We start from the raw sequence: 21,731 nt of genomic DNA on the forward strand, positions 1-21,731 counted from the left end.
CACCATCTACAATACCACCAATCTCTGAAACCCTTCTCCATTGGCCTGGATGATTCATGGTTATTAATAGTCAGCTTGTTCTGTTCTTTCGTTTGGAAAAGCCAAGTGCAGGCAGCAGGGCAAGTGAGGAGGAAAGCCAGCAAGGCCTTGCCCAACATGTTCCCCTTGATAAGACATTGGGTATAAACCAACGGTATTTTAGTAAAAATCTTCTCTATAACGATGTGTCCAAATGTGGCAACTTGTTACATTGATATTTACTGTTCTTTAGTTATGGAGGAGGTAAAGAGTAAAATTAATTCTCTTAAGTCGGAATATTGTTGTGATTTGACACCACAAGAGCCCCCGGCCCTCATGCAAGTTAGTTATTGGTATTCTGACTGAGAATACGGGAGCTGGGTGCCAAGGAGATCTTAGCTCAGGCCAGTTACGTATTTTTCCTGTGACTCTCCTTCCATTGCTTTGTCTTCTTTCTGCCTCTACTATTCCAATGTTTTCTAGCCTCCCTCACCACACTCAACCTCCTATTATCGAGGGGCTGTTTTGTTTAGCCTAATATGTTTAGTGGCTATTGCACTTTTTGCATAGGTGAAAATTCAGAAGTTCCTTCCCTAAACCTCTCTTACTGTTCTTTTAGCAATTCCTCAAAAACTGCTACTAAGTGCATGTCTTGTAGTCACGTATCCTGATACCTTCTTTGCCTGACCTTTGAAGTTCCTGGAGATGTTCTCTCACGTTGATTGAAAGCCCATTATTGTATTATATTGTTCCTTTAAATCAACACTTTGCTTCTTTTTAACTTCCCATATTACTCCTCACAGATCCTTTTCAGAGTCTATGTACTTGTTCCAATCTATTATTTTGGTGGTTTGGCTGCTTCATTCAGAGAACATGTCTTATGAGGGTAGGTTGAATGAGGTAATGCTTTTCTCTTCACTGCAAAGAAGGATGAGAGCTAACTTGATGGAGCTTTAAAAGATGATAAAAGGCATATATTAAGTGGATAGCCAGAAACTTTTTCCAGGGCTGAAATGGCTAACATGAGGCGGCATAATTTTAAGGTGATTGGAGGAAGGTGTGGGGCGGATCTATGAAGTAAGTATTTTACACAGAGAGTGGTGGGTGTGTTGAATGCCCTGCCAGAGGTGGTGGTAGAGGCAGATACATTAAGGGTAATTAAGAAACTCTTAGATAGGCACAGGGATGAAAGAAAAATGGAGGGCTATGTGGGAGGGAAGGGTTAGATTGATCTTAGAGTAGGTTATAAGGTTGGCACAACATTGTGGGCCAGAGGTTCTGTACTCTGCTGTAGTGTTCTATGTTCTGTGTTTGTCTGTAGTAATTCGACAATGTGTAATAAAGTCATGATCAAACTGCAGTACTAAGTCTTCTGGCTGAGCTGAAATGAAAAACACCTGTTTAGCTTTTCTTCCCCCGAGTCCTTTTTTTTTAATAAAGCAGATTTCATAATATTTCTCTTAAGCCAAGTATTACCACTTCTCATTTTGTGGTTTTGTAATCGTATAATTATTACGGAAGCATTGAGTGTGACATAAGTAATGGTCATAAAATCAGATTTGAATCTAGCTTCATCCTTTCCCCCCCCATCACTTGTTCTGGTGCATGATCTCAGTGCCAATAGACTTCTGCATGACAAGGCAAAGATCCAGCACAGCCCATATAATGAGCAGTCTCTGATGGCCTACTTACAGGAGGGTGAAAGCAATTATTAGTTTCATGATATGCTTTCAAATTTCATTTCAAGAATGCCAGGACACGTGCTCTGCCTGGCACTCATTCAACCCGGGTGTATTTGTTGCTGTGTGCAACACAGCTACTGCGGTGCACGCTAAAGTTCACAAGAGTGCAGAGGTTAGTGATGCTGCAGAACTCTTCGGAACGAGATTTCAGGATCCAAAACTCCACATACTACTTAACGTCTCAGATATTGTGTTAAATTGAAGGAAGTAAAGGGCAGTATAAAAATAAAAGAGAAGAAGTATAACATAGCAAAGATGAGCGGGAAACTGGAGGACTGGGAAGCTTTTAAAGAGCAACAGAAGATAACAAAAAAGGCAATATGCCAAGAAAAAATGAGGTACGAAGGTAAACTAGCCAAGAATATAAAGGAGGATAGTAAAAGCTTCTTTAGGTATGTGAATATCAAAAAAATAGTTAAGACCAAAATTGGGCCATTGAAGACAGAAACGGGTGAATTTATTATGGGGAACAAGGAAATGGCAGACGAGTTGAACAGGTACTTTGGATCTGTCTTCACTAGGGAAGACACAAACAATCTCCCAGATGTAATAGTGGCCAAAGGAACTAGGGTAAAGGATGAACTGAAGGAAATTTATATTAGACAGGAAACGGTGCTGGATAGACTGTTGAGTCTGAAGGCTGATAAGTCCCCGGGACCTGATGATCTGCATCCCAAAGAGGTGGCTCTAGAAATCGTGGACGCATTGGTAATCATTTTCCAATGTTCTATAGATTCAGGAACAGTTCCTGCGGATTGGAGGGTGGCTAATGTTGTCCCACTTTTCAAGAAAGGAGGGAGAGAGAAAATAGGGAATTATAGACCGGTTAGCCTGACGTCAGTAGTGGGAAAGATGTTGGAGTCAATTATAAAAGAGGAAATTACGACACATTTGGATAGCAGTAGAAGGATCAGTCCAAGTCAGCATGGATTTATGAAGGGAAAATCATGCTTGACTAATCTTCTGGAGTTTTTTGAGGATGTAACTATGAAAATGGACAAGGGAAAGCCAGTGGATGTAGTGTACCTGGACTTCCAGAAAGCTTTTGATAAAGTCCCACATAGGAGATTAGTGGGCAAAATTAGGGCACATGGTATTGGGGGCGGAGTACTGACATGGATTGAAATTTGGCTGGCTGACAGGAAACAAAGAGTAGTGATTAACAGGTCCCTTTCGGAATGGCAGGCAGTGATCAGTGGGGTACCGCAAGTTTTGGTACTGGGACCGCAGCTGTTTACGATATACATTAATAATTTAGATGAAGGGATTAAAAGTAACATTAGCAAATTTGCTGATGACACAAAGCTGGGTGGCAGTGTGAAATGTCAGGAGGATGTTATGAGAATGCAGGGTGACTTGGACAGGTTGGGTGAGTGGGCAAGTGTATGGCAGATGCAGTTTAATGTGGATAAATGTGAGGTTATCCACTTTGGTGGCAAGAACAGGAAGGCAGATTACTATCTAAATGGAGTCAAGTTAGGAAAAGGGGAAGTACAACGAGATCTAGGTGTTCCTGTACATCAGTCAATGAAAGCAAGCATGCAGGTACAGCAGGCAGTGAAGAAAGCTAATGGCATGCTGGCTTTTATAACAAGAGGAATTGAGTATAGGAGTAAAGAGGTCCTTCTGCAGCTGTACAGGGTCCTGGTGAGACCCCACCTGGAGTATTGTGTGCAGTTTTGGTCTCCAAATTTGAGGAAGGACATTCTTGCTATTGAGGGAGTGCAGCGTAGGTTCACAAGGTTAATTCCCGGAATGGCGGGACTGTCATATGTTGAAAGATTGGAGCGACTGGGCTTGTATACACTGGAATTTAGAAGGATGAGAGGGGATCTGATTGAAACATATAAGATTATTAAGGGATTGGACACACTCGAGGCAGGAAGCATGTTCCCGCTGATGGGTGAGTCCAGAACTAGAGGCCACAGTTTAAGAATAAGGGGTAGGCCATTTAGAACAGAGATGCGGAAAAACTTTTTCACCCAGAGAGTGGTGGATATGTGGAATGCTCTGCCTCAGAAGGCAGAGGAGGCAAAGTCTCTGGATGCATTCAAGAGAGAGTTAGATAGAGCTCTTATAGATAGTGGGGTCAAGGGATATGGGGAGAGGGCAGGAACGGGGTACTGATTGTGTATGATCAGCCATGATCACAGTGAATGGCGGTGCTGGCTAGAAGGGCCGAATGGCCTACTCCTGCACCTACTGTCTATTGTCTATTATATTATAAATTATGCAAAGGAAGGTGCATATGAGCCAACAGCACCGTTCTGCTGTTAGTTCATGGTATTTCTTGCCAGTTTTACAGAGGAGTTGTCCTACAACTCTATTTTACAAAATACATTTTAGTCTTTATAGTATTTGCAACTGAACACTGAGGACTTGTCAGTTATTTTTCTGTAACTGCTAGCTTTTACGCACTAAAATGTTTCTTGGTAATAGAATTTCTTTTCCTTGAGTGGGTCTTCCAGCTCTACCCTGTCAACAGCCTGTGCATGCAAATTACAAGTCACAGAAATTCTGTCTCACAGTGTCTGAGATCAGCTAATGACATAATCATTGGCAAATCTGATCTGTGTGGCTTCTTTTATGTGATGGCCTTATCAACAAAGTTATATATGATCTGGTCTTTGCTGCGATGAAGTCAATCTAAGAGCCTTGTAGATCATTTTGATTTGAGTAAGATGCAACACTGCAATTTGCTGTGAGATTTATATCTAATAAGCAGTATAATGTTGTTACTAAATGCTTCATTAAAAGTGCAAATGATTAAAAGTGGTTATTTTGCAAGAGAAAATGATTCAATTTAGTTCTGTCATCGGAAGGTTTCTTTCATGCTCTTTGTCAGTCACCAGCACCAATACATTTATTCTTCACCATTATGTGAATTGTATTGATGTTCATTGCCGAAATGGCCAACTTGGGAATAATTAATAATGTAAAAATAGGTTAACTCATTATCTCTGGAAGCAGATGCCATATTGTCACCTTTGCTCCACTGCACTCTTGGGAATGACGCCCACAATTTTCCCAGTTTGTCATTTCTCAGAAGGTCTCATGCACACACATGCACATACAACATGCATACACCACACATTGAACAAAACACTAAGGACCTCCAAAAAAGGGAACCTTGATTAATGTCTTAAATGATTATAAAACTATATTTTTGTAGTTAAATATTCCTTGAATTGGACCTTGAAATGATGCTGGAGAGGTAGAATTGGGGACGATAAAATGGTGGATGAATTTCATAAGTATTTTGTGGCAGTGTTCGCTGTGGAAGATACTAGCAGTATGTCAGAAATTTGAGAGTGTCGAGGGGCAGAAGTGGGTGTAGATGATATAAGGAAAAGTGATGGGGAAGCTGAATGGTCTGTAGCTAGATCAGTCACCTGCAACAGATGGACTACACCCCAGGATTCTGAAAGAGGTAGCCAAAGAGATAGTGGAGACATTCGTAATGATCTTTCAAGAATCATTGGATTTTGGCAAGGTTCTGAAGGACTGGGAAATTACAATGGCACTCCACTCTTTAAGAAGACAGGGAGGCAGAACGAAGGGAATTATAGGCCACTTAGCTTGATTTCAGTGGTTGGGAAGATGTTGGAGGCCATTATAAAGGATGAAGTTTTGGGGGCACCTGACAAAATAGGCCTGAGTAGGCAAGGTTTCCTTGAGGGAAATCTTGCCTGACAAATCTGTTAGAACTCTTTGACTCTCCTTTATCTATCCTGCCTGTTAGTGAATGTTGTTTACATGGATTTTCGGAAAGCCTTTGACAAGATGCCACACATGAGACTGCTTAACAAGATGAGAGCCCATGGTATTACAGGAAAGTTAGTAGCATTTACAGATGATTAGCTGATTGACAGGAGGCAAAGAGTGGGAATAAAGGGGCTTAATCTGATTGACTCCTGGTATCTAGTGGTGTTCCACAGAAGTTGGTATTAGGACCTCTTCTTTTCACATTATATGTCAATGATTTGGATGACGGAATTGATGGCTTTGTGGCCAGGTTTTCAGATGTTACAAAAATAGGTGGAGAGGCAGAAGGAGACAGGGTGTCGGCAGAAGGACTTGAACAGATTGGGAGAATGGGTAAAGAAGTGGCATAAGGAATATAGTGTGGAGAAGTTAATGGTGATGTACTTTAGTAGAAGGAATAAAGACATAGAATATTTTCTAAATGCGGAGAACATTTAAAAATCAGAGGTGCAAAGGGGCTTGGCGAGCCCTTGGGCAGGATTCCCTAAAGGTTGACTTGCAGGTCATGTCGGTGGTAAGGAGGCAGATGGAATGTTAACATTCATTTTAAGAGGACATAATTATGTCCTGATGATGTGATGCTGAGGTTTTATAGGCATTGTTCAGACCACTCCTGGAGTATCGTGAGCAGTTTTGGGCCACTTATCTAAGAAAACGTGCTGGCATTGGAGAGGGTCCAAAGGAGACTCACAGGAATGATTCCGAGAAAGAAAGGGTTTGTGCGTCAGAAACGATTGATCACTGTGGGTCTGTACTTGCTGGAGTTTAGAAGAATGAGGAGGTCTCATTGAAACCTATCAAATATTGAAAGGCCTAGAGAGTGGATGTGGATTTTTATGTTTCCTGTAGTTGGTGAGTCTAGGACCAGCAGGCACAGCCTCAGAATAGAGGGACGTCTATTTTAAACAGAGATGAAAAGGAATTTCTTTAGCCAGAGTGTGGTGAATCTGTGTAATTCATTGCCACCGATGGCTGTGGAGGCCAAGTCATTGAGTATATTTAAAGCAGAGGTTGATAGGTTCATGGTTAGTCAGCGCATCAAAGGTTACAGGGGGAAGGCAGGAAAGTGGGGTTGAGAGGGATAATAGATCAACCGTGATGGAATGGCAGAGCAGACTTGACGGGCAAAATGTCCTAATTCTGCTCTTATGTCTGAAGGACCAGAGAAGATGTAAGTAATATATAAATACTACTGAATTCCCCCCTTTTTGTTTGAAGCTTCTGAACTATATTTGATGGAAGACTAATTGCCAATTCACAACATTAAAATTTAGTGATGCTTTAGGGTCCTTGCTGTTATTATCGTTTAGTCGTGAAAGTTTTTCACATTTTTAAGCATATGGGAGTATTCGGGAACCAAAAAGCTGGCAACTAGTAATGGATATGGCCCAATGAATTACAGGTAAAGCCCTCCCCACCACTGAGCACATCCGCAAGGACCCTCACCACCGAGGCTGTGCTCTTTTCTCGCTGCTGCCATCACACAGGAGGTACAGGAGCCTCAGGATACACACCACCAGTTTCAGTAACAGTTATTATCTCTCAACCATAAGCCTCTTGAGTCAGTGGGGGCAACTTCACTTGGCCCATCACTGAACTCTTCCTACAACCTATGGACTCACTTTCAAGGACTCTTTATCTCATGTTCTCGATATTATTATTATTTTGAGTTTTTTCTTTCTGTATGTGCACAGTGTGTCTTTTTCGGATTGATCGTTTGTCCAGCTTGTGTGTGGTCTTATATCGATTCTATGGTTTTTCTTCGTATTTACTGCAAATCCCTGTAACTAAATGAATCTCAGGGTTGTATATGGTGACATGCATCTACTTTGATAATAAATTTGCTTTGAACTTATGAAGTGTACCACTGGTATGCAGAAAAATAAGACCATTTTGAGCTGAACCACGTTTAACCAATATTTCTTCATGTATTCAGACACAAATCAGAAAAATGCAACATCAGTTTGAGAAGCCGTAATGTGGTTGTGACAATGTACTTCAAATACTGAGTTTGAAAAATATCAGAATTAATCAGTAACACAAGGATCTCAAGCAACACGCACACAATTCTGGAGGCACAAAATTCATCACCTACCATCCCATGAGCCTGCGTATCCAGCTGATCATTCTCCGTAACTTCCACTGTCTCCGACAGCATCCAACCACCAGACACATCGTTCCTTGTCTCTTTCCCACCCACCCCCCCCCCCCCTCACTTTTAACAGGGATTTTTCTCTACACGACTCCCTTGACCATTCGTCATCCTCTCCGATATCCCTTCTGGCACATCCTGCAATGAAAAGTGCTACACCTGCCCTTAGTACTCCTCCCTCACCACCATTCAAGGCCTCAAACATTCTTTGTATCCTGGGCCGCCTCCTACATCAGTGAAAGACAACACATTGTCAAGCACCTTCGCTCTCTGCACCACAATAGGCAAGATGTTCTGGTGGCCATCTGCTTCAATTCAACTTCACGTTCTCATTCTGACATTCCTGTCCATGGCCCCTGCTGATGATAACCAAATGCAGATTGGAGGAGACCTCCTATTCCATCTCCAACCTGATGGTATGAACATCGATTTCTCTAACTTGTGGTAACCACTCCCATTTTTCACTCACCCTCCATTTTGTTTTCCCCCTTTCTGCTGGCCCTCTCATCCATCCTCTTCTCCCTTCCCTTTACTCTACTGTTCTGTCCTATCCAATTCCTTCTTCCTTCACTCTGTACCCTCTTCCATCTATCACCTCCCAGCTTCTAATGTCATCCATCCCTCATTGACCCACCCACCTCCCCCCTTACCCTGGTCTCACCTATTGACCCACCCACCTTCCCCCTTACCCTGGTCTCACCTATTGACCCACCCACCTTTCCCCTTGCCCGGTCTCACCTATTACCTGCCACCTTATACTCATCCCTATCTCCCCAGGGTTTCTGGTTTCTGCTCCCTTCCCGTCCAGTTCTCAGTCTGAAATGTTGACTGTTTATTCCTGTCCCTAAACTTAAATCATGTTTCCAGATGTTCCTGCAGTTTCCTAGACCTGTTGGTAATGTGATCTCCACATAAAGATTCAAAGTTCAAAGTAAATTTATTATCAACGTACGTTTATGTCACCATATTGGACTATCTTTAGATTTGTTTTCTTGCAGGCATTTACAGGAAAATAAAGAAATACAATTAAATTTATGAAAAACTATACATATGCAAAAACTGACAACCAAACTATAAACTAGGACAAATCGTACAAATGATAAAAAGTTAAACATTAGCACAACTACAATCCAGTCTTCTGAATTCAATGTGAAGTATCTCATTAGATCCTTAGCAGTTTCAAACAGGAAACCAGTATCACAAGCCTAAAGTATAATGGTAATTAAATCCTACAATACTCTGATACAAGATCTTCAGGATACTTGACAGGGTGGAATTAGAAAGATTGATCACTCCAGAGGTGGAATCTTGAACCAAGGACCAGTTTTTTTTAAAAGCTGTTGTGACAGATGAGGCTTGTTTTGTCTCTGAGGGTCTTTCTCAAAGAGTGGTAGAAGTAGAATTTTTGGATGTCTCAGGCAGAGGTGGTTAAATTCCCGATAAGGGTTTGGGTGAAATGTTACCCTGGGGAATGAGGAGTGCAGAGTTAACATTAAAACAAATCAGCCAAGATCTCTTAAGTCCCAGAACAGACTCAAAGGTGGCAAGCAGCCTCCTCCTGGCTCCGGGAGAAATCTGCGTCCAGCGTCTGCAGTTTTTCTCGTGTTTCAGCCTGCTCCTGCTCCTAGTTTGTATAATCTCAGTTGAATGAATTGAATGGCGCTAATCCCATTTAGATAAACATTGTGTTTAAACCATTTATGACGGCTGAACTTTCAGGGGATTACTGTTAAGTAATTCACTTAAGGGATATCTTTTTAATTGATTTCCTAAATTTGAATTCACATCAATGTTAAGTGGATGGTCCCGAAATGAATAAAATTTTAATGGTATATGGCAAAGTATACTTCGCATTGCTAATATACCTCGGGGCCTAATGAAGTATTTTCCTAGGACAGTTCTCATTTCAAGGAATTACCCCATTTCAGGGTGCATGTGCAAGAGCTTTGCACCCTTGTTTTGGGATAGTATGGGGCTGGGGAGGTGGTGGGTGGAATGTCAGAGGTAAGTTTTTAATGGAGTAAGTGCTGGGTTCGTGGATGGTGGTAAAGGCAAATACGTTAGGGACATTTAAGGAATTCTTAAATGGATGATGGATAAATGGAGGGCAGCGTGGGAGGGAAGAGTTATAGTGCTGTGTAAAAATCTTACTCACACACACACACACACACACACACACTCACACACTCACACACTCTCACACACTCTCACACACACACACACTCTCACACACTCTCACACTCTCTCACACACACACACACACACACACACTCTCACACACACACACACACACACACACACACTCTCACACACACACTCTCACACACTCACACTCACACACTCTCACACACACTCTCACACACACACTCTCACACACACACACTCTCACACACACTCACACTCACACACTCTCACACACACACTCTCACACACACACTCTCACACACACACTCTCACACACACACTCTCACACACACACTCTCACACACACTCTCACACACACTCACACACTCACACTCACACACACTCTCACACACACACACACAGATATGTATATATAGAGAGAGAGCGCTAGGGTGCATAAAAAATTTGGATAGTAGTGAATATTGGTTTGGAAACTGAAATAAGAGTACCTAGCTTTATATTAGCTCAAGACATAAAATTCAATTGAAAAGACATAATATACAAAACTGTGCAGAAGTCTTAGGCACCCTAGCTATATATACGTGCCTAGGACTTGCAGAGTGTTGGAGATTGACGTTCAAGAAGATTAAACGGGTTGGCACAACATAGGCCAAAGTGCCTGCACTAGGCTCTAGTGTTCTATGTTCTATCTTGGCTGGATGTGTGTTCAAGATTTTATAACTTGTCTGGTGATTTAGTGGGTGGCTGCACCACATTCAATTGATTTCCTTCCCTTTCCTTGTTGGCCCAACTGGGCTTCAGCATTGCACGTGAGCCTTCTGTGGGGCATGGAGGGGCGAAGCAATTAAGAAGGGTTTTTATTTCCTGCCCCGCCTGAGTAAAGTGCATGAGCACTGACTGCTGGTGGGCATCGAGCTTCTCTGTAGTGCCTCCTTCTGGTCACTAATTCTTCACATTTAATGGTGTGAGACTGAGAGACGGAACAAGGCTGTGTGGCCATGATGTCCTACCCGAACAAAAAAAAAATCATTCCTCCTTGAGGAAAAAAAAGGAATTTGGGGGCCGGGTGGTACACGATCATTTAAAAATGATTAAATAGGCCTCAGTACTTAATTAGTATCCACCAATTGGGCTTGAACACAAAATTGATGGGTGGTAATTGGCTTTGTTGTTGACAGCAGATCAGCAGTGACTTGGATAACTTAGAAGAAATTCTTGATGACCTGCAGAACAGTCAGCTACAGCAGATTTTCCCAGACATGAAAGCGGTTTCTGCTAGTGGACCAGTTGACAAGCAGACCATCTTCCAGGACCTCCTACAAATTGGCAATGGAAACGTCTCTGCGTCGCCACTTGGAACACCAAGTCCGTTATCTGGGATGTTACAAAATGGTAAGAGTTTCATACGTGATTTACATTGCTTTGATATATGCTGTTTTGGACTTGAACATGTGCAGTTTCATAATCTATAGTTAGTGTAGTCCTGCAAAATAGAGCCATGAGTGAACTGCGGGAACAGAGTGATTTTCGTTGGTTTACTTTACGTACTTGGATCCAGCCTCACTTTTAATAATGCGCCCAGCTTTGATCAACAACCAAGGTGAGGGTAGGGATTACATGTTTCTGTCCATTGATACACAGTTCTGATGCTGTGTTCCCTGCCTATTGGTTAGAGAAGGAAAGGCGAAGTGCTGATCTTAGTGCGATGGGGTACTTGGCATTCCAGACCTCTTCACCCACTGCTGCTAAGGGTCTCCTGTGTTCACTTTAGCCAACCTCGACTTCGTTCCGAAAGTAACTTCCAACACTTAGAGTCTTGGCGTCAGAGAGAAGTACGGCATGGGGCAGGCCCTTCAGCCCATCTAGTCCATGCCAAAACCATTTAAAGCTCAGAAAATACTCAGCAAGGCATGCGGCAGGTTTGGAGATAGAACCAGTGTTAATGTTTTGTGTCAATTTAAGATGCTGATATAAAAAAAGTTTTAAGTTTCCTGCTCAGCAGATGTGGTGTTCTATCATTTTCTGTTTATTTTAAACTTCCAACATTCATAGTGCATAGTTTTTAATATTCAAATGGAGTTGTGTTTGGCTTGTCAAATTTCCAAACTAACAAAAGTGTTTGCATGCATAGTAAGGAATACATTGCAACCCATTCTTTGCCGTCTTTTTGATTACCTGAGTTTATTTAGTCTTGTGGACCAGGCAGCTCAGTACTGCAATCCTCCTAACAGGGTTCAGCTCCCTGCCATACATTTGTACTAAGGTTTCAGTGACTGTATGCAACTTAATGAATACAAGATGTTGAGACTATATATGAATTTTGTCAAGATGCTGCAGAGGGAGTTGTGGGAATATGTGTTACATTGCACTGAATCACTGCAGGGTCTGTCTGTGAGAGTGGGATTGTGGGAAATGGAGATCAAACCCGAGCTGAGCCCCCCGGATAATGGAGCGGCCAGCACGCAGTCCCAGAATGAGGGGAAGGAGACGCTCGAGAACTTGGAATTCTCTCTCCTGGCAGGGTGTGGAAGTTCAATCATTCAGTTACACTGAAACCAAATGTTAGTATGTTTCTGAACATTAGAAGATCAAGGGTTAGGAAAATGGTGTTGAAATTAGAAGAGAAGCCATGATCTCATTAAATGGCAGAGAAGGAGTGTGGAGTCATTGTTACCTACTGCACCAATGGAGCCTTCTTTCCAGTATACAAGTAACACAAAATTTCTGGAGTTAAATCATGACCTACTGCATCATCCTTGTAGTAATATAATTTAAATATATAATCCTCTGCTCAGCCCCCCTAACAAAAATCATTTCCTCTTCCCTTTTTCTGTCCTTTCAAAAATAATTCTTTATTCCCTCTGTCTTCCTCACAAAAATAATCTGCTCATCACTGAACAACAATCCACTGCCTATCTCTATTGGTTGAACTTGTCATAAAAACACAGTTTGATTGAGCTGCAGCAACACACACACACACGCACGCACTCTCACATGATGCTGGAGGAGCTTAGTGGGTCATGCGGCATCTATGGAGGGAAAAGAATAGTAGACGTTTTGGGCTAGAACTCTTCCACAGAACTGAAAAGAAAGAGGGCAAAAGGCAGACTAAGAAGGAGGAAGAGCATGAGCTGATGGGTGAATCCAGGTGAGAGGGGCAAGGGTGGGAAGGAGGATGAAGCTTCAAGCTGGTGTATGATAGGTGGAAGAGTAGGAATCTGATGAGAGGTCAGTAGATCATAAAATAAAAGGAAAGAGGTGGAGAACGAAAGGGAGGAAAGTGTGAGTGAGGACTGGGGAAGGGAGCGAGAAGGGGTAAAGGAACAAGAGAGAGATGGGTAAACAAAGGGGTGGGGTGGTCGGGAGAGTGGTTACTGGAAGTTAGTGAGATCGATGTTGATGTCATCAAGTTGGAGATTAAATATGAGGTGTTGTCTCCCCCTGTCTGTGCCTGGCCTCAACATAGCACCAGAAGAGGCTATGGACAGACTAGACAGTGTGGGAATGGGAAGTGGAATTAAAATGGCTGGCCACTGTGAAATCCTGGGAGTTAGACCAGATGGAACAAAAGCAATCCAACAATCTGCATTGGGTCTCGCTGATGTAGAGGAGGCTACACCAGGAGCGTCAGTTACAATAAATGACCCCAATGCTTGATCTAGCAATCTGTTGGAAATGTACTGAAAGCTATTGATTTTCAGTATGCTTGGTTTAGGTAGTTGAAAGATGAGAGATCATACAGTTAGTGTCTTTTTTTGTCCTTGTTATGTTTGTTGGAACAGTGTGCTCGCCATCTGCTGTTTAGCGCTGGAACTGCAACTATTGAGTTTTGTAAATCACTTTCTTTTTCCTTTCCTGTCTTTGTGTTTGTCAGCTCTGACGAATATGTTACCTAACGGATTGCATCATAAGCTATGTAGGCAACACAGTAGGTCATCTGATTATATTTTCCTCAGAGCTGAAGGTTGACACAAGTCAGTCATCGATTTCACCTCCACATTGACCTTGCCATTGTTAATCGACGTAGCTTGGTGACTGTTATCACAAATGGCATCAGATTTAATGTTTAATCATGTTTTCATTCATTCTATAACCTAACATTAGAAAAATTGAATTACTTTGTATATTTGTCTTCATGGGTGTATGAATGCTGATTTATTAGAATTTTTTATTTTAAAGTTCTGCTATCATACCTTTTTTAATCTTTTAAGATAAAGACTAAAGATTATCTTTATTTGCCACACGTACTGAAAAATACAGTGAAATATGTCTATCACTTGAGATTCATATTAAAATGATAATACAACTTTTGAAAGTCTCAAATAATTTTTTAAGATTAGTAAATGGTATTATTTCTTCTGTGCCTCCTTTCTTGCATGCATGTTGCAAACATACTTCATCCACACTTTTGCTATGTTTCATCCATATTCAGGCCTTTCTAGTTTAAAATTGAAGGATATATGAGGGAAAAAATACACTATCCTTCCTTTGAATGGTAAATTACTAGAATTTATTTATTTAATGTAATACTGTTGCTGAGAATTTGTATGAGTATTTGGAGCAGAAATGGACTATCCAGCCATTCCTGGCTGCTCCGCTGTCCATCAAGAACACGGCTGGTCATCAATGTTCGGACACCAGATACATACTCTTGACCCAATAATCGATCTGTTCTGAATGAACTTTATGACAGCTGTCCAGGTTTAGAGAATTCTGAAGGTTCATCAGACAACATTAGATCACTCCTCGTCTTGGTCGGAAATTGTCTCCACCTTTTTTCTGGGACTGTGATTCCTGGTTCTGCACGCCTCAGCCAGAAAGCTGGAGTTGTGAGCTCATTAAACTAGTTGCTTCTCTTTTTTTATGGTATCAATGCCCCCTGGTGTGAACTTGGAAATGCATTTATGCTTCGTGACTGATCTCATGAACAGTGGAAAATTTTGTTGCTGTTCAATTTTTTCCTATCACTAGGAGAAGCTAAAGAGATATTAATCCAGATGCATGTCTTGGTATTGTCCTGAAGGATCTACAAGTTCTATAATGTTAGAAACAGAACCTACAACTTCTAGCATAGATAAGAACGTCACTGAGTGAAAGCAGACTCTGATCATTTGCAAAATTAGAAAATTCCTAGAGGGGCTCAGCAAGGGAGTATCATAAATAAGGCAAAAATGAATAATACGTGGACCTGTGACGTTGTGGCCATTACACACACTTGGATGTCTCAGGGGCAGGAATGGCTTTAGATGGTTCAAGAAAGACAGGGTGGGAGGCAAAAGAGGTGTGGGCGTGGCATTCCTAATCAGGGATGGTATCACGGCTGCAGAAAAGGAGGAAAACATGGAGGGATGGTCTACTGAGTCAGTGTGGGTGGAAGTCAGAAACAGGAAAGGGGCATTAACTCTACTGGGTGTTTTTATAGACCTCCCAATAGTAACAGGGATATCGAGGAGCAGATAGGGAGGCAGATTCTGGAACAGTGCAATAATAATAGGGTTGTTGTGACGGGTGATTTTAACTATCCTAGTATTGATGGGCATCTACTTAGAGCAAAAGGTTTCGTTGGGGTGGAGTTTGTTAGGTGTATTCAAGAAGGTTTCCTGGCACAATATATAGATTAGCCAACTAGAGGAGAGGCTGCACGTGATCTGGTATTGGGAAATGAACCTGGTCAGGTGTCAGATCTCTCAGTGAGAGAGCATTTTGGAGGTAGTGATCACAACTGCGTCTCCTTCACCATAACGCTGGGGAGGGATAGGAGCAGACAATTTGGGAAAACATTTAATTAGGGTAGTGGGAAATATGATGCTATTAGGCAGAAACTTGCGAGCATTAATTGAGAGCAGATGTTCTGAAGAAAATACACAGCAAAAATGTGGCAAATGTTCAGGGAACATTTGCATAGCATTCTGCATTAGTATGTTTCATTGAGGCAGGGAAAGGATGGTAGGGTAAAAGAACCATGGTGTACACAAGATGTAGAAAATCTAGGTAAGAAAAGAAAAGCTTATGAAAGGTTCAAGAAGCCAGATACAGTTAGAGCTCTAGAAAATTACAAGGTTGCCAAGAAGGAATTTAAGAATGAAATTAGGAGAAGTAGAAGGGGCCATGAGAAGGCCTTGGTGAGCAGGATTAAGGAAAATCCCCAAGGTATTGTTTAAGTAGATGAAGAACAAGTCATGTGAGAATAGGATCAACCAGCTGTGATAGTGGAAACGTGTGCATGGAGTCGGAGGAAGTAGCAGAGTTACTTAATGAATATTTTGCTTCAGTATTCACCAGGGGAAAAAAATTCTTAGCAATTGTGGAGATGACTTGCAGTGGACTGAAACGGTTGAGCATATAGACATTAAGAAAGAGGATGTGCTGGAGCTTTTGAAAAGCATTAAGTTAGATAAGTCACTGGGTTCAGACGAGATGTACCCCAGGCTATTGTGGGAAGTGAGGGAGGAGATTGCTGACCGTCTGGCAGTGAACTTTGCATCATCAATAGAAGAAGTACCAGAGGATTGGAAGGTTGCAAATGTTGTTCATTTGTTCAAGAAAGGGAGTAGAGATAACCCAGGAAATTATAGACCAGTGAGGCTTACTTCAGTAGTGGGCAAGCTGTTGAAGGCTCTGAGAGGCAAGACTTATGAGCATTTGGAGAGAGATAATCTGATTAGGGATAGTCAGCATGGGTTTGTCAAGGGCAGGTCATGCCATACGAGCCTGATTGAATACCTTGAGGATTTAATAAAACACATTGATGAAGGTAGAGCAGTGGATGTAGTGTATATGGATTTCAGTAAGCCATTTGATAAGGTTCCCTATACAAGGCTCATTCAGAAAGTAAGGAGGCATGAGATCCAAGGAGACCTCACTTTTTGGGTCCAGAATTGGCTTGACCTTAGAATACTTAGGGTGGCTGTAGATGGTTCATATTCTGCATGGAGGTCAGTGACCAGTGGTGTTCCACAGGGATCTGTCCTGGGACCCCTCCTCTTTGTGATTTTCATAAATGACCTGGATGAGGAAGTAGAAAAGTGGGTTAGTAATTTTGCTGGTGACACAAATTTGGGGGTTTTATGGATAGTCTGGTGTTTTGGTAGGTCAAATTTGAAGACAGAGTATAATATTAATGGTAAGACTCTTAGCAGTGTGGAGCATCAGAGAGATCCTGGGGTCCGTGTCCATAGGACACTCAAAGCTGCTGCATGTGTTGACAGTGTTGTTCAGAAAGCTTATGGTGTGATGGCCTTCATCAGCCATGGGATTAAGTTCAAGAGCCATGAGATGATGTTACAGCTATATAAAACTTTGGTCAGACCCCACTTGGAGAACTCTGTTCAGTTCTGGTCACCTCACTACAGGAAGGATGTGGATACTATAGAGAGAGTGCAGAGGAGATTTACAAGGTTGTTGCCTGGATTGGAGAGCATGCCTTATGAGAATAGGTTGAGAGAACTTGGCATTTTCTCCTTGGAGCGACGGAGGATGAGAGGTGACCTTATAGAGGTGTATAAAATGATGACGAGGCATTGATCATGTGGATAGCCAGAGGCTTTTTTCCCCCATGGCTGAAATGGCTAGCACAAAGTTTTAAGGTGCTTGGAAGTAGGTACGGGGGGTGGGGTGGTGTGGATGTCAGAGGTAAGTTCATCACACAGAGAGTGGTGGGTGTGTGGAATGCACTGCCAGTGACGATGGTAGACAATAGGGTCTTCTAAGAGACCCTTAGATAGGTACACAGAGCTTAGGAAAATAGAGGGCTATGTGGTAGGGAAATTCTAGGCAGTTTTTAGAGTAAATTACATGGTTGGCACAACATTGTAGGTCAAAGGGCCTGTAATGTTCTGTAGATCTCTATGCTCTGTGTTCTACCACATTATGGAGGCCAAGCAAGCTTCAACATTGACTGTGACTCCACTTTGCATAATGACTGTACATAGTAGATCAATGAAGATGTAGTAGTGTCATCTACAAGGCCTGGGTTAACCCTCACTACCATTGCTTACCTCATTCAATCCCTCAGTTAATAATAAGTGTATAAAATGTTCATGTTTTAAACATCCTAACCTTATGAACTGAGAACCTGTTTTGCATAGTGATTTGTTAATTGTTTAATATTAAATATATTAAGAACTTGCTTGTGAACAGCTCATGTTAACCATATAACTTCGTTGTCAAGTTGCTGTTGTGCAGTAGTGGGCAGCTCAGTCTAAATTGCATTGTTGGCAGACGTGACTTTGAGCTGCATTTGAGAGTTTGTACCATGAAAGAAGCTTGGTAATTTTAGTTAGTGACGAACAGGAAAAAGGTCTTCCACTGGCTTGAGTCACACCTGCAAACAGATGGGTTATAGCTACAGAGACTAGTCATTACACTCCAGACACATCACTGCAAGAGTAAATCAGGAGCTATGTCCTAGGCCCACCATCTTCACCTGTGGTAATTGCCTAAAGTCAGTTGGCATCATGACTTCACTGGGCAGGTTCTTTCAGGAAACAAATCAGACCAAGATTCCCTCAGGTTCTTGAATTGTTTAACTTTGTTTTTGAAAGTATGAATGGACGCACCTGGAGCTATGTATCTATGTACCATGAAGAACTGGACTGTCTAACCTGTCGATCCCACATTTCGGAAGAACATCAAGCACCCTTAATCAGGGGGCTTCTGACCTCCCTCTCCGCAGCTCTCAAAATTAGTGAAAATTTAAAACTTTTTTTTCAGTATTTACTGTAATTCAGCTACAAATGTTTTGAAATTTGTTTCCCCCCCACCTCCCCCATGCATGTGGGGCCTTGCTCTTTCTAGTGTAGCTGTAAAGTAAATGGAATGCATCCCCATGGAGAGCAGAAACTTGCATCAGGATAGCCGTGGAAGATGAAGTAACTAATGGCCGAAGTCAATGGGACTGTGGTCAGCGGGAGATTCAGTAGCAGCCTGACATACACATCACATCAATGTCCCAAGGCTTTTTGCAGGGCTCTGTTTTCAAGATGCACCAGAAGTTGCCATTTCTGGCAGAGCAAAATGAACAATCGTGTACCAACTAAAAATGCCAAATTTCTTGCACAGAAAATTACACTTGGACTCAAAATAACTCTTGTCAATGAAAAATACTAATCAATGCACACAAAGTGCCGGAGGAACTCAGCAGGTTAGGCAGCAAATAAAAATAAATAAACAGTTGATATTTTAGATTGAAACCCTTCTTTAGGACCAGAGAAGAAAGGGGAAGATGCCAGGATAAAAAGGTGGGGGGAAGGGAGTAAGGACAAGATATAAGGTGATAGGTGAAGTCAGGTGAATGCGAAAGGTAAAGGGCTGGAGAAGAAGAAACCTGGTAGGAAGGAAGAGTAGTCCATGAGAAAAAGGGAAGAAGGAGGGACACAATGGGAGGTGATAGGCAAGTGAGGAGAATATGTAAGAGGCCAAGTGGGAATGAAAGAAGAGGAAAAAAGAAAAAAAAGAACAATTATTGGAAGGAGAAATCATTGTTCATGCCATCAAATTGGAGGCTGTCCTGATGGAATGCAAAGTTTTGCTCCTCCACCCCGAGAGTGGCTTCATCGTGGCCGAGGAAAAGGCCATGGACTGACATGTCAGAACGGGAATGGGGACAGGAATTAAAATGGTCGGCTAACCGGAACTTCAGTTTGTGGCAGATGGACTGTAGGTGCTTGACTCTCCAATATTGGTTTCTGAGTTAATAGAACATTATAGAGGAGGTATTTTAGGAAATGGTGAATTTCAGGTTTACTTTGGGTGTTCAGCAAAACCCAGCAACCTTGTGTTGATCAGTTTACTCCAGTGGTGAACTAAGAGTGAATGCCAAAGAGCCTGCACCTCAGATAGTGGTTCATAGGTCCTCCTGTACACTGTGAATCGGTCTTTATCTGAAATTGCTGCAAAATTTGCATGTACTCTCTATTTTGTCAGCAAATAATGGACAATTTATCTTCATTGTATGATTGAGACAAAAGGCTCTTAAGGCTTTGGGAGAGTAAATGTCTAATAGCACAGTTTGTCACTAATGCACATTTTGTTTTCTTCTAACTCAAACAACAGCTTTCAATAATCCTCGAGCTGTGCAGCCAGGCAGACCACAACAAGGCCGAAACGCAGGACTGGACATCCACATGCAGGGTCAGACAAGTGCAGGACCATTCCCACCAATACGAAACAGCAGTCCATTTGCTGTAATGTCACAGCAAGTGATGGGCAATCAGACAATGCTGAGTAGTCAAGGAGGCTTGGCAGTCAGTGCAGGTACGTTCATCAGTGTTAGAATTGTTGCAGCTTGATGCTTCTTTTAATCTTTCTATTTCTGGTTAGGAATATGATCAAGTAAGTTAAAGAATTCCTTACTTCAAAGCATGAAAGTTCTATAAGCTGTATTTGTTTTTTGTTTTTCCGCTTCTCCACTTAAAGAACTAACCTGTTGTGTCTGAATTGAAAGAGTGGTTATCAGCAGAGCATTTCACAACAGAGATTATCTCAGCTGTGTTCACATTGCTCTTTCTTTTTTCCTGTTATGTTTCCCTCACCTAGTTTGCTCTCTCTCGCTCGTTCTCTCTTTTTCTCACGCTCTCTCTCCCTCACTCTCTTGCCTGCTGTCTCACGCTCACTCTGCCCCTCCTGTCATCACACCACCTGTCATTTCTATCGATTGAGTATTTGCCTCCCTAATCGCTGTCACATCCTATCACCTCTCCTTGATGACCTTATTGACCAATCACCATATCAAGCTGATTCCACCAATCAATAATCCAGGAATCCCTCCCTCTAGGCCAATCTCTTCTCAGAAGCGTGGATCTAATGGCTTCATCCTCTTTCATCCACCAGATCAGCAGTGGGAGTGAATCTTGCCTCATTTCTTTCTCTCTCTCTCTCACTCCTGTCAATGCTGTCACAAAAGTGTGATCTGTCTTCTCTGAACTCCCTATTTATGAGACCAAGATCCTTCCTTTAGCCTTATCATTGATCATCAACATAGTGGCTTCAAACAAGATGTCGCCAGTTACTGATAACCTTTGTCCTAAATGAAAGCATCTTGTTTAACATTTCCATTCTATTTGCATCAGCTGGCCCTTCTTCATCAAATCGTGCTTTGCTCTTTATAATCATTCCCCTTCCTTGAGCAGTACCGCTCCCACTCACTGCCCAATCCCCTTCCTCACTGTGCTTTTCTTCAGATTTGCTGTCTTTACACCACTGCACAGAATAACCCTCTTCCTTTCCAAGCCACTCGCTAACAACTTCCCGTTCTTCATTAAATGTGTCACTGCCCAAATTCAAAGTAAATTCACTATCAAAATACAATTTGTCATCATATATTACCCTGAGATTCATTTTCTTGCCAGCGTACCCAAAAAATCCATAACCAGAAAAGAATCAATGAAAGACCTCACCAACAGTGCTGACAACCGGTGTGCAAATGCAAAAAGAAAGTGAAAAACATACATATAATAATTAAATAAGCAATAAATATTGAGAATGTGAGATGACGGGCATCTTGAAACTGAGTCCATAGGTTGTGGGAACAGTTCAGTGATGGACAAGTGAATGTATCCTCTTTAGCTCAGGAACTGATCATTGATGGCTACTAATTGTCCCTGAACCTGGTGGTGTGAGTCCTGAGGCTCCTGTACCACCTTCCTGATGGCATCAGTGAGAAGAGAGCATGGCCTGGGTGCTGGGGGTCCCCAGTGATGGATGCTGCTTTCCTGCGGCAGTGCTCTGTGTAGACGTGTTCAATGGCAGAGAGAGTTTTACCCGTGATGAGGGATTTTCTGTTGAAGGGCATTGGTGTTTCCATACCAGGCAGTAATCTCAAACCTATCAGTCACACAACGTCATCTCACCCACTGGAACTCCTGTCCCTAGTATTGCCAGAACTGTAATTACAGAGGGAAATGCATAAT

The 21,731-nt window shown here is 42.1% G+C and overlaps 1 protein-coding gene across 9 annotated transcripts in view; it reads left to right on the forward strand.

Annotated features, from left to right (window-relative positions):
* Positions 1-21,731, forward strand: part of ncoa2 (nuclear receptor coactivator 2) — a 320,940-nt gene that overhangs the window by 266,344 nt on the left and 32,865 nt on the right. For 6 of the 9 annotated variants that reach the window (XM_073040731.1, XM_073040742.1, XM_073040720.1 and 3 more), the window contains exons 12-13: positions 11,001-11,214; positions 19,876-20,076. In XM_073040731.1, the coding sequence (XP_072896832.1) occupies positions 11,001-11,214; positions 19,876-20,076 (415 nt within the window). The remainder of the gene's footprint in view (positions 1-11,000; positions 11,215-19,875; positions 20,077-21,731) is intronic. The other 3 variants (XM_073040751.1, XM_073040795.1, XM_073040768.1) reach the window with 2 other exon arrangements.

Source organism: Hemitrygon akajei, chromosome 1 (genome assembly GCF_048418815.1).
Source record: "Hemitrygon akajei chromosome 1, sHemAka1.3, whole genome shotgun sequence".
NCBI lineage: Eukaryota > Metazoa > Chordata > Chondrichthyes > Myliobatiformes > Dasyatidae > Hemitrygon > Hemitrygon akajei.